This window comes from Lissotriton vulgaris, chromosome 2_1 (genome assembly GCF_964263255.1).
Source record: "Lissotriton vulgaris chromosome 2_1, aLisVul1.2, whole genome shotgun sequence".
Lineage (NCBI taxonomy): Eukaryota > Metazoa > Chordata > Amphibia > Caudata > Salamandridae > Lissotriton > Lissotriton vulgaris.
Window position 1 is genome coordinate 1,876,776,148 of NC_141687.1, and position 14,041 is coordinate 1,876,790,188.

Sequence of the window (14,041 nt, forward strand, 5' to 3'; positions counted from 1 at the left end):
TGAAAGCCTGCCAAACACCAAAAATTCACGCAACAGGGGATTTAGATTTTGCTGCGGATCTTTAACATACAGTGTAACATCGTCAGCATATAATGATATGAGGACTTGACGTTGGAAGCATTGAAACGCTCTACCCTTGTGTAGTTGCCTCAATCTGCACGCCAATGGCTCTATCACTATGACAAAAAGCAGGGGGGAAAGCGGGCACCCCGCGATAGGGGAAGGGAGAGGATAAGTGTCCATTAATCAGCACCTTAGCAGTAGGCTGATGATACAGCAATCGTATCCAGGAGATAAATATCTGGGGGAATCCCATTCTCTGAAGGACCGCAAATAAGTAATTCCATTCCACGGAATCAAATGCTTTTGAGGCATCAAGGAACACCGCCGCCATTGGGAAGTCAGGTGCCACAGTTTGTATTAAAGAGAATAGCGTACGTAAATTGTAATTAGTAGCCCTACCCCGGACAAACCCAAATTGGTCTGGGAGTATGATCTCATTCATCAGGAAGGACAACTGATTCGCTAACACTTTTGGCAATATTTTTGTGTCTGTGTTAATTAAAGACAGTGGGCAATATGAATCACAAGCCGTAGGAGGTTTACCAGGTTTCAATAGATAGGTGATGATCACTTCACGCATGGAGGGTGGGAGTATCCCTACTGCAAGGGATTCTTCGAACATCTCCCGCAGGACCGGCGGGCAAGCCATCAAGGCCCGGTGCCTTGCCATTCTTTAGTGCCATAATTGCTTCACGTATCTCGTCTAGCTCTATTGGGGGCACTCAGAAACTTTCTATGTACATCACTAAGCCAGCATAAGGCAACATCACCCATAACGCCCTCTAGGTCAATCTCATCAGTGGTCTGTGTAGTGTATAAACTTGAGTAATGTGATGCGAAAGCGTCAAGTATCCCCATAGTGTCCCGACATAGCTGTCCATCCGATGTTGCAATCTCCAGCACACTGGTATTGGAGCGTGAATGTTTTGTAATTTCGGCTAAGATTTTCCCTGGCCGCTCCCCCTCTCCATATCTGCACGCCACCCAGTATCGCCCTCTAAATTTTGCTGCCCTAGCTGCCTCCTCCTCAAATTCCGACAATTTGACCCTAAAGTTTTTCTGTGCCTGCCCCGCATCTCCCCGCACCATTAAATCCTCCAGCCTCCTCAAATCAAGTTCTAGGTTCCGTAACATACGCTGTGTGTCTTTCAATACCCCAAAGCTTTTAGCCAGACAGTAGCCTTGCATGGTAACTTTAAAAGCTTCCCATATTATCTCTACACTATCCACAGATACCCTGTTACATGAGAAAAAATCAGTAATTTCCTCCCCAAGCTCAGTCTTGAAGACCATGTCAAGCAAGGCAGCCGACTGCAAGCGCCATGTCCGTCGAGGCCTATCGAAGCCAGACCTTAACAGGGCAGTGGTCCGAGTACGTCCTGGCCAGATGTATAGCCGTGCAGAGGCCCATACTCAGCCCTCTATTGAGGAAACAATAGTCTAATCGGGCCCACGTACCACTATATTGTGAAATGTGTCCCATCTTTTCTAGTAGGGTGCATTCGTCTCCAGCTATCCACAAGATCCCCCTCTTCCACTATGCCCGCCAGCATATCTCGAGACTTAGTGTGGTAATGGGCCACCTCATCAGCCCTATTCTGTGCAGGGACTGGTGCTAGATTAAACCCCCCCCCCCCCCCAGATAATATGCGTAGATCCTGCATCCAATATTTTACCCCAAACAGTCGTATAGAACTCCGGTGTAGCCAAGTTAGGGGCGTAACAATTGGCAATAGTCACAGAATCCCTACCCAGTCTTCCCAACACAATAACAAAGCGGCCCATGGGGTCAGACAGCACTCCAGCAAGCGCAAATGGAACATTCTTTTTTATCAAGATGGCAGTACCTCTGGCATATGAGGAAAAGGAAGAAAAGGCACAAACGCATGCCCATCTGTTGGCAAACGTAGTGGGAGACTGTGGATGTATATGTGTCTCTTGTAATAATGCTATCTGCACCAGCTGTCTATCCAGATAAACTAATATCTGCCTGCTCTTTCTTGCATCATTTAACCCTCTAATATTCCATGAGAAGATAGTCAACTCAGAATCATCCCCCGACCCTGCCATATCAGTACGTAACATCGTGGATGAGTGGTTAGCACAATGGGCACCTTAACTCACCTCTGCAACATGTAGCACTGTAGGTAGAAGTAATGTACAAGCCTGTCATACCAAGAACAGACAACAACAGTACAACTTGCCATTCCCCATCTTCCCCCCACCCACTGAAGCATCCCAATCATGCCAGGAACCCTCAACCCCCCACCCCCCAACAGGAATGAAACATAGTTAAGTAGGGGAACACCCATGTGGGGAATCCCTCCAGGTGGTTCACGTGCACCTCGCCCCAGTTCAGGAGACTGATGGCATCTCTGCCGCCTACCAGTTAGCAGCGAGGGTGTCCGCTGATGGGTGCACTGATGCCGGTATGATGTAGGCCCCTTCTACCGCCCTTCAGCAAGCCGCCATTTTCCACCCACTGGCACCGTTTGGGCATAGAAGTCCTCTATACTTGTGTCTCGGGCACTACACAACCCGCGTGCCCCCGCCAGCTGCCTCGCACGTAGCACACTCACTGTGGCCGTCCTCTCTGCGCCGATCCGCTGTTTTGCTCTGCCGCGCGGCCTAGGCACCTCGTGGCCGCGGCGGCGCTCGCTTGAGTGCTCTTCCCCCATGCACCGCTCCAGGGCACAACCAAGGCCACTCCGCTCTATCTGCACCCGCGGCCGGCAGGCAGAAGCCGCGGCGCTGCAGCTCGCAACTACCGCTCCGTGTACACGCCACGTCCTCAGGAAGCCGCCACTGTCACTTTCACGTCGCTGCCACCCCGGGACTCAGGATAAATTATGGATAAATGTGCCGGACGACGGGAGCCTCACCAAGGTGCGGCCATTCCGTGCGTGCACCACCTAGCGCCCCCTCAGTGTGTGGTTTGATTATTTTGGTTCTGGTACATGTTTCCACACCTTGCCTTGTCACGTTGAACTTATTTTATAGTTCAACATGGTACAGTTTTCGTCCTTCTTAATGTATATTTTTTTCACTCTCTCTTTGTTAAATGCTTATGAATTGCATACTATGTCTTTTGCTCGGTATTGCACCGTTACAACGCAACTTTTACAACGCACTACCATTACATCGCAACTTTTACAACGCAGGTACCATTACAATGCATGCCATTACAACGCATGTCATTACATAGCAGATACTATTACAACGCATGCCATTACATCGTAAGTATAGGTAAGTATATAATTTTTATTTTACATTATTTTATTAATTTAATTAATATTAAAAATAAATTAAAATATTAATTTATGTATTTTAATAAAATTAATTATATATATTAATTTAAAAAAAATAAGTGAGTATCGGAGTATATGTTTTGGGGGTACTGAGGTATATGTTTTGGGTTTTTGGGTATTTTTAGGGTTCAGGGCTAGGTTTGGTTTTTGGGGTACAGGGGTATTTTTAGGTTTTAGGGCTAGGTTTGGTTTTTGGGGTACAGGGGTATTTTTAGGTTTTAGGGCTAGGTTTGGTTTTTGGGGTACAGGGGTATTCGGTTTTAGGGCTAGGTTTGGTTTTAGGGGTACAGGGGTATTTTTAGGTTTTAGGGCTAGGTTTGGTTTTAGGGGTACAGGGGTATTTTTAGGTTTTAGGGCTTGGTTTGGTTTTTGGGGTACAGGGGTATTTTTAGGTTTTAGGGCTGGGTTTGGTTTTTGGGGTACAGGGGTATTGTTAGGTTTTAGGGCTAGGTTTGGTTTTTGGGGTACAGGGGTATTTTTAGGTTTTAGGGCTAGGTTTGGTTTTTGGGGTACAGGGGTATTTTTAGGTTTTAGGGCTGGGTTTGGTTTTTGGGGTAAAGGGCTATTTTTAGGTTTTAGGGCTAGGTTTGGTTTTTGGGGTACAGGGGTATTTTTAGGTTTTAGGGCTAGGTTTGGTTTTTGGGGTACAGGGGTATTTTTAGGTTTTAGGGCTGGGTTTGGTTTTTGGGGTACAGGGGTATTTTTAGGTTTTAGGGCTGGGTTTGGTTTTTGGGGTACAGGGGTATTTTTTGGTTTTAGGGCTAAGTTTGGTTTTTGGGGTACAGGGGTATTACGTCTTTAAATAAATTAAATTAATTAAATTAATGCAATTACATTTAATTAAATTAATTACAATATTTACAATTATTAAATTAATCAAATTACATTACTTAAATTAATTACATTTTTTTTATTTATTTAATTTATTAATATTAAATTATATTATTTACAATTTATAAATTAATTAAATTACATTAATTATATTAAATTATTTTAATTTAATTTAAATTATATTTATTGTAATAAATTAAATTATATTATTTACTATTTAAAAATTAATTACATTTTATTAATTAAATTAAATTAAATAAATTAAATTAATTTCAATTTTAATATTAATTAAATTACAATAATTAAATTAAATTAATTACTGTTTTAACATTTTTTAAATTATATTTATTAATTTAAATTAATTAAATTAACTTTTACATTTTTTTTTAAAAAGATATACTTACCTATACTTACGATGTAATGGCATGCGTTGTCATAGTATCTGCTATATAATGGCATGCGTTGTAATGGCATGCATTGTAATGGATCCTGCGTTGTAAAAAATCCGATGTAACGGTCTGCGTTGTAAAATAACGCGTTGTAACGTATAGATCCCTTTTGCTCTTAATTAATGCAATGTATTTTCATTTACTAATTATTGCATGTTTCTTTTCCTTCACATTCTGTGTTAGCCGTGTTACCCCTATGTTGATTCATATTGTTACTGTACTTACAGAATTCTTTTGTTTCTGTTAAAAAGGGGGAAGGTGATGTAGTAGACTAGAATTGTAGGTCTTGCTGCTCAGCCAGAGTAGAATATTGTTGCGTGGTTAGAATGGAGAGTTGGAATGCCGGAGTGTGAGTGTGAGGATCAGGTGAGGACGGGCTGAGCAGCCAGGGGGCTGCTCCTGGTGAGGTTCCCCCTTGATACTTATCTTCTGAATAATAAAGCATTCTACATATGATACACCTCGGCTACTTTCCATCATTTCATCATATTTCAAAAGGGTTTATGGTACAACTCCACTAACTAATAAAAGTTCTTTGTAGGATGTGTGAGTACAGAACAGTGTTATTATTAGATTTTTACATCCGGGGGACTGCCGGTCGTGAGTAATGGTCTTTTAAAAAATCCTCATACTCTTAAGTCCAGTATCATACTTTAGTTCATGTATGTAGTGCCCCCCAGGATTCTTTTCTGCTGCATTTCAACCCTCTCTCTGACTGATTGTAGGTAGATTCTTCATCTTTATCGTGCAGGTTTCTTAAGCTTGTATAAATGAAATGCGTGATATAGCTCACTGAGTAGAAGGGTAGAAGTTCTCTTCACTTGTGAATGAAAATTATTCTTTAGCCATATCACCCTGACTAGAGCCTGGACTCATGAAGCCTAGTAAGAACCCCTATTTGTTAGTGGACACTGTTCCGGACAAGTCTTTTATCAGTGGCCTGAACGGAATTACAGATCCAGATAAAAATTTAGGGCCTTGTTACTAAGGCGGTGGGACTGCTACCGACAAGACATTTTGGGCGGTCCCACTGCCAACAGCCCTTCGGTCCCACAGCCCCATTCCAATGCTGGCAGTGGACAGACCGCTGCCTCCTACAGGTTCTCAGATCCCTACGGGCGTTGGTCGGAATCGTAGTCCTGAATGGAGGTGGTGCCGAATCCGGAACTGCTTATTACTTTACTTTACTCTTTTAGACAGCCTGTTCATGGCGGATACACCGCCATGTACAGGCTATTGGAAACAGACTTTGGGGGCCTCAAACAGGGCCCCTGTCTCTTGTGGGCCATTGCAAAGTGGCCCTGGGGACACATGAAGGTCCCCCACTCATATGCATGAACCATGTGCCATGCACCACGTTCAGGAAGTGCTCCTGTTCACTACGGCTTGTGCTACGGCCCTTATCCTGGGCCATAGCACAAGCTGCAGTGAAAAAAAGCACTGGCGGTCACATTGTGATTTGGCGGTCAGACAACCGACTGCTCGTTGGGTGGTCTCCTGACCGTCATGATAGCAGGCGGCGGTCTGATCCCCAGCTATCAAAATAAGGCCTTTAAATTGTGACTCTCACTCTGACATATCTATCAGATGCCAATTCCATAAAACTAGTGCTAGGGACAGGAATGCCTGATTATCCAGTGCAGGAGATGGGAGGGATATCAACATTAAGCACTGGTAAAAGGAAGATCCTGCCAGATAAAGGCAGACAGTTCAGGACCTGGCCATCTCTGGAGACCCTTGGGAACAGCATAAATTGTTAAGGAGACCCTGGTGCTGCTTTTAACTAAGCATAGGCACCTATCTGACTATGCTGTTGGAATAATTGCATTGCCAGAACACAGCTGAGTGTAGAAATTAACAGCTACACGCAGGATAATTTTAAGTTGTTTTTACAGGGTTAAGACTCCATCTAAATGTCGACATCCAGTGGAAGAAAGCACAGCTCCTAAACTAAGCAGGGAAAGAGATTCACCTTGTGCCAAGGCTTCTATTATTCTTCACTCAGCGATAAATTAGTCTTTATAGTTCGGTTTTAGTACAGTCTGCCCAAAACCATTTGTAACTGATTTGCCTGTATTATACCCCTTCCTTGTCAAGCTTGGATACACAACACTATAAGGCCAATTTTTCTTACTGTTCCTACCTCAGTTTGCCAGAAGTTTCTATGGTCTCATCCGGAAGAACAGGATAGATTGTGGGAGGTGGAAGCACCAGGAGACTGGAGTCAGCGAGAGAACATTTGGTTAAAGATCCAGCTGAGACAGAGGATGTCTGTCCGTGAGTACAATCTTCTGTCAGTCATCATTTTGGATGCTTTTTTTGTTATGATATGTTATGTGTATTTGTAAAGCGCAATATCACCCACAAGAGTATTCTGATGCTGAGAGGGTGTGTGTGCCTAGCCCTAACTATGGTAGGTTGCTAAATTGAAATGGTAGGTCTTCAGCTTCTTGCGGAGTTCAAGAAGAGAGGTGGAGACTCTGATGTAGATTAGAAGGCTGATCCATGCTTTAGGCGTCATGTAAAAGAATGCCCATCCTCATGATCTGGTTCTGTGTGGGAAGCGTGCGAATAGGAGTCCTGCGAAGTGGAGATCTCTGGGTGGATGGTGATACGATTGCTCAGGGGCCTAAGTTGTTGAGTGCATTTAATGTATATGTGAGGAGTTTACAATCAATGAATTTGTGTATTTGGAGCAGGTGAAGTTCCTTGAGGTTTGGTGTGATGTGAGTTCTGTTTGGGAGGTTGAGGATGGGTCCGACTGCCCAGTTCTGAATGTTTTGTAGTCTTCTGGTTAGTTGCTAGGTGATCATAACTTAGAGAATGTTCCCATTGTCCAACTTGCTGGTTGCTAGGGCATGAGTTACGTTTTTTTCTAGGGTTGTTTCGAAGCCTTTTGAAGGTCTTGCTCTGGATCTTCAGGGTGTGGAAGCAGAATGCTGTGATTGCATTGACTTGTGCAGTCATGTGCCGTTTGCTGTTGATAATTATTCCGAGGTTCCTTGGATGGGTGCGGGTCAGAGTTCAGCTGGCTACCAGTTGGAGTCCCATTGTGAAGTGTATTTGTCAAAGGTCACTACTTTTGTCTTGTCAGTGTTGTGCTTGAGATAGTTGGCTTTCAGTTCCTTGGTTCGGGGTCTTGTCCGAGATGGAGAGCATGAGTTGCATGTCGTCGACGTAGTAGAGGATGTTGATGTGTGCATGTATGATGCTGGCTCAAGGCATCATGTATGCTGTGTAGAGGGTGAGACTGATAATCTTTGAAACACACTCCAGATTAGTTTGCAGGCTTCCGCTGAATAAGGTACCAGACTGACAGCCTGTGTTCTATCCATTAAGAAGGAGCAGATTTAGAGGAGTGTGGTCCATGAATGCCAATCTCTTGCAGGCGCTTGATGAGAATGGGATGCGAGACGCTGTCAAATGCTCCAGAGAGGTCCAAGAGAATGAGGGTGCCATGTCTCCTCTGTCAATGATCATGCAGATGTTGTCTGTGACGTTGATGATTGCTGTTTCCGTACTTTGGTTGAGTCTGTATCTATGCTGCATGGTGTGCAGCTGGTGGTTGCTGTGCTGGTCAATGAGGCATCGGGTATGGCATGAGGGAGATGGGTCTGCAGTTGGACACCATGACTGGGCCAGTGGATGGTTCCTTGAGCAGGTGCATATTGGTGGCATGGTTCCAGGTGTCCAGGAATGTGGCTGAGTCTATGGCAGTGGTGATCACTGATCAGTAGGATTTCTTTGGTGAATGCGTGTTTGGGTAAGGGTGAGATGGGAACTCCGATTGGATGGCCTTCATGGTAGCAGTGATTTAGAATGTGGTGATGGCGGGCCGCAAGGTCAGGGTTTGTTCTTTGGCCGTATTGGGAAGTTCAGTTGTAACGATGACCGGGTCCGGTTGAGGGGCGAAGTTGCTGTATATTGATGTGATTTTGTTATATAAAATTCTGAGCATTTATTGCAATGGTCTTGTGAGGGCGTGATGTTGGTAGAGGCAGGAAGTGCGGTGTAATTTTGATGATGGCAAAGATTTCCTTGCTGCTGTAAGTTCTGGCGTTGATGAGATCTGCCAGAGTTGTGTGCTTGATGTTCTGTATCTGTTGGTGGTAACATCTTAGGGCTGATTTTGAAGATTTCTTTATCTGTGGTGTCTTGAATTGTTCAACACAAAAAGATGATGGACGGAATTGTAGGAAAGACTGGAGGACACAGGAACCTTGAAGTGAAGAGTTTAATAGGAACACGTCTGGAGTAAGTCCAGTCAAAGCAGTTAATGATCTATCATTCTAAAACCATGACACACATCAATATTCAAAAGATGCAGTAGCTTGTGTGCATAACAGAAAGAGATTGACACGAGATGTCACGAGTGAAACCACGTGCCATCTCGTGTCAGGAACAATATACAGTGTACAGTATACAACACACCTCCCTTCCTGTAAATGAAAAAAAAACAACAACAAAAAAAAACAATAGAACTCTAAAGGATAATCCCATACAATTCAAACTTAATTCATGACAAAATCCTTGTATCTTGCAGGAAGACGGTAAGACCTATGGCAATTTCTTGAGGGTTCCATGGGTGGAATGGTCCTTACAACCCTAGTACTGGTATTCTCGCCCAAAAGATTCCCAGAAGTGATTTCTGCATTTCCAGGAACCCCACAGCCAGATTCAAAGTCAAGAAAAACGTTGCTATCATTGCTTGACACGACAACATCCTTACCTTTAAATAAAGCACTACTGCCATCCTCAGACGCACACATATCTTTGCCTTTAAAAATGGAGACTCTGTTCAAATTCCAAACACTCCCGTCCTCAACTCTGACAGCATGCTTGAAAACTTCAATAACTTCCTTGGGACGTGACCAAACTTGACCACCCTTCAAAACACCTTCCTTTCTTTTTATGCGAACAAAATCACCAACATTAATGACATGTTTGCTAACCGATCCCTGCTTTTCCTCCATCCTTTCTTTCATCTTACCCTTATATGCACTAACCCTGTCTCAAACCAAATCATAATCCACTTTTGAAAAACCACAATGGTCACTCAAACTTCTTTTTAACCACCACGGAGTTAAACGAGTACTGGGTTTCCGACCCCTTAAAAGTTCAAATGGACTAACCATAGTGACAGAGTTAGGAGATGTTCTATAAGACAATAACATAGACTGAAGGGCATTACGCCAATTCAAATGACCTTTAACAGAAAGTTGGATAGCCTCCTTCACAACTCTGTTAAATCTTTCAACCTGGCCATTGGCTTCAGGATGGAACACAGCAATCTTGTTATGCGTGATCCCACATTTGGTGATAAAACATTGAAAATCCTTGCTGGTAAATTGTGGGCCATTGTCAGTCACTAATTCTTCTGGGATTCCTACCCTACAAAAAACCTCATCCAAAAATTCTACTACATTTCTGGTTGTTATTTCCCTAACCATTTTTACCTCTGGCCATTTTGAGAAATAATCTATCAAAACCATGCCAAATTTCTCATGTTCAGGTAAAACGGAAAATGGACCAATGAAGTCAAGGCCTAACTTTCGCCAAGGGCCGAAAGGACACTCCACAGGACAAGGTTCAGGACGTAGAGGAACGGCAGACTTGTCACTGTTGGCGCACTCTGAACATTTTTGGACATAGTGTTCCACACAACTGTCCACTCCAGGCCACCAAAAAAAATCTTTTATGCGTCTCCTGGTAAACGAGATTCCTAAATGCCCCTCATGGGCAATACCAATGATAGTATCCCTCAAGGAAAAGGGAGGGATGAATTTATCACCTCTCATGAGAACCCCATTTTCGATTGCTAACTCATCCTGAACTTTGGCATAACTCATCATCTCGCCTGAAAACTTCCTTTGTTCTGGCCATCCTTGTAAAATGTAATTTTTAACCTGAGTCAGTTCAATACTCTTCTCCATTTCCTTTAACCAGGACTCCTTACTCAGATCAAATTTCTCACCAAACACTAACATAATGTCTTGCGAGGTGAAAGCTACTTCACTCATCGTCATCACACGGAACATCACAAGAAGTGTGCAACCTGGACATGCAATCAGCATGAATGTTAGTTTTCCCTTTTACATATACCATCTCAAAATGAAAAGACTGTAGCCTGGAAGCCAACCTAGCTAAACGAGCCGATAAAGTTCGACCTCCACCTGGTGCCATCATGTAAATAAGGGGCTTATGGTCAGTCTTAATAGTGAATTTTGTTCCCCACAAGAAAGTTTTAAAGTGTTCAGCTGCCCAAACTGACGCCAATAACTCTCTTTCAATGACTGAGTAGTGTTTTTCAGCATCCCTCAAGGCCCTTGAAGCATAGGCAATTATCCATTCTTTCCCGCAGTCATTCTGCATGAGCACAGCTCCTAACCCTGTGCTACTTGCATCAACCATGATGGTACATTTTTTCCCAATAACAAAAGGTCTTAAACAGGGTGTATTCACAACAAAACCTTTAAGGTTCTGAAATGCCTCCGTCATTACGTCAGACCATAAGAACCTTGCATTCTTTTTTAGAAGTGGTCTAAAGGAATCCACTTTTGAGGAAAAATTTGGAATAAATTTGGCATAAAATTCCATTAAACCTAAGAAGGCTACCAATTGTTCTTTTGAGACTGGGACCGGGGCTTTGATGATACTCTCGATGTGTTTTTGTTTAGGTCTGATCCCAGCACCACTTATGGAATGTCCCAAATATTCAACTTCCTTTTCTCTTATTTTGCACTTATCAAGGCGAAGAGTAAGACCTTTAGAAGATAATGCAGAAATAACACTCCTTAAATTATTATCATGCTCCTCTACATTTTTCCCAAATACAAGAATATCGTCTTGAAAGGCGATAGCTCCTGTCAACCCTTCAAGTGTCTCTTTCATTAGCCTTTGAAAGACGGAAGCGGCACTAGCCAATCCAAAAGGCATGCGTTTATATCTGAAAAGACCTTCTGGCGTAATAAAAGCCGTCAGATTTCTGGAATCGTCATCCAAAACGACCTGATGATAGGCACTTGCCAAATCTATACACGAGAAAATCTCAGCACCTCCTAATGTCGAAACCATCTCATGCAGATTTGGCAAGGGATGAGCATCTACCCAGATTGAATTATTTAAACTGCGAAGATCTACACAGAGCCTCAATTCGCCGTTGGATTTAACCGAAATCACGATCGGAGAAACCCACGGGGAGGACTCAATGGGCTCAATGATGTCCTTGTCACACAAGTCTTTGAGCAAAACTTTAAGTTTATCCCTGTAGGTAAGGGGGACGTTCCTGACTCTGTGCCAAACAGGAACAACACCATCATTGAGTTTAATAGTGTGTTTGAAACCCAAAAACTGACCAAGTTTTCCACTAAAAACATCAGAGAACTCAGATTTCAAATTATCAATCATGAGATTACGATCAGGATCACTGGTGTTAGCAACAGAGTAAACAGGCGGATTGCCTCTTGGGTCTATCTTAATGCCCAATTGATCTTGGTGTGGCCATCCTAACAAAGGTTGCCCAGACTTAGCGACATAGATTTTACCATATGTAGATTCAGTGGCAAAGGTGATTTCCCCCCAAAAGTAACCCACTAATTCAATCCTATGTCCAGTATAACCCCCTGGAGAAATGTCAGATTCAAGTAACATTTTGTTTGGCCAATTTTTTTTTACAACATCTAAACCCAATAATGTATACCATGCGCAAGTGTCTACAAAAATGTTAATTGTCTTTCCATCTATAATTACATCGCAAGATGGAAATTTACTTACACCTTCACTACCACAAATATTAATGACAGTATTAATATCGTTTTCATTAGAATCATAGTCATCAAAATCTTGGACAATGTTAACTTTTTTGGTAGTAGATTTGCAAAACTTTGTTAGATGCCCTTTCTTATTGCATTTCATACACATTTTATCAAGGGCAGGACAAACTTTAGAATTTGCTAAATGATTTGAGCTTCCGCATCTGAAACAAATCCATTGAGTGTTGCTCTTCTTATCACTTTTAGTGTACTTAAATTTTGAGTCACTCTTATTGTTAGCAAAGTCATTTTTAAAAGTAAACGGTTTCCTAAATTTCTCTCCTTCCTTGGAAACGCTAAAGACATCTCCTTTTTGGCTCCCTCTTATCTCCTTTACAAACTTCTCGGAATGTTCAATTGACCTTGCAATGTCAATGGCTGCGTTTAAAGACATATCCGAAGTTGTCCAAAGTCTTTCCTGGACCTTCTTATTATTTGTTCTCATCAATATTTGGTCTCTTAATACCTGTTCATAGTTAATGTGTTCGAAATCACAAGTTACGGCAAGAGATCTGAGAGATGATACAAAATCATCAATTGGTTCATCTGCAGATTGTTTGCGAGAATAGAAGATAAATCTCTCCATGACAATGTTCTTTTTCTTTCCGAATCTAATTTTTAATTTTTCTGCTGCGCATTCATACACATCTTTTTCACCTGGATTAGTTAAAGGTGGAAGAGAAACGAATTCTTTTAGTCCAATCCCCCCATGGCAATGTTTTAAAAGAGACAATTTTCTCTCAGGTTCACACTCAGTACCTTCCATTACCTCAACATAGGCTAGGAAAACAGGTTCCCATATTTCCCATTCCATAGGAGGGTCACCTTTATTTGCCATAAACGAAGGAGGAGGAACAATTCCACTCATGTTGAAATTTCAATGTTAAAAATTATTAGATGTGTAAGAAAACGAATATTGAAAAAAAAAATTAAAAAAAATACCTTAAACAGGAAACAGTTGATGAATGAAACAGGTGTAGAATCCAAAATGGTAATAATGATAATACCTCTGAAGAGATCGAGTTGAAAGTTGATCGTGTCACGAAGAAAAACGGACTTCAAAAAGAAAAAAAAACGAAGAAATACAACTCAACTCGATAAAATCTACCAATCTAAGATGGCCGCCATGTAAGTTGCTTGTTTTTACAGCCGATGGCCTTATTTTGAAAGCGTATGACGATCCGACGATCCCACGTTACCTTTTTTTTTACAGGCGATGGGCTTGTTTTGAAAGCGTACGATGATTCCACGAGGCTCGCGCATGCGCGCGTGGAAGCAGGAACTCGAGCAAACAGAAGCTCGCGCTGACGCCAACTCTCAGAAATAAAGGTAATTGGAAATTAAAAAAAAAATACCTTGAGAGTGGGAGCGAGTGCTGCTTAAGTCGTTGTAGGGATCCGCTTGACAGGCGCTGAGTCGCAGTGAAACTCAAGATGTTCAGAGGATCAAAATAAGTTAAATTTAAAGAAAATTAATTTTTCTCTTTTAAAATACGATGAAGCAATCTTCCTAGAGTAGTAAAATAGTCTTTTTTCCCTCGTCGCCAGTGTAGGAAAGACTGGAGGACACAGGAACCTTG

At 42.3% G+C, this 14,041-nt stretch overlaps 1 protein-coding gene across 1 annotated transcript in view; it reads left to right on the top strand.

The window, feature by feature from the left end:
- LOC147733461 (protein FAM169B-like) overlaps positions 1-14,041 on the top strand; it is a 368,824-nt gene that overhangs the window by 271,395 nt on the left and 83,388 nt on the right. The window contains exon 7 of the mRNA XM_086958079.1: positions 6,800-6,928. Within this exon, the coding sequence (XP_086814205.1) occupies positions 6,800-6,928 (129 nt within the window). The remainder of the gene's footprint in view (positions 1-6,799; positions 6,929-14,041) is intronic.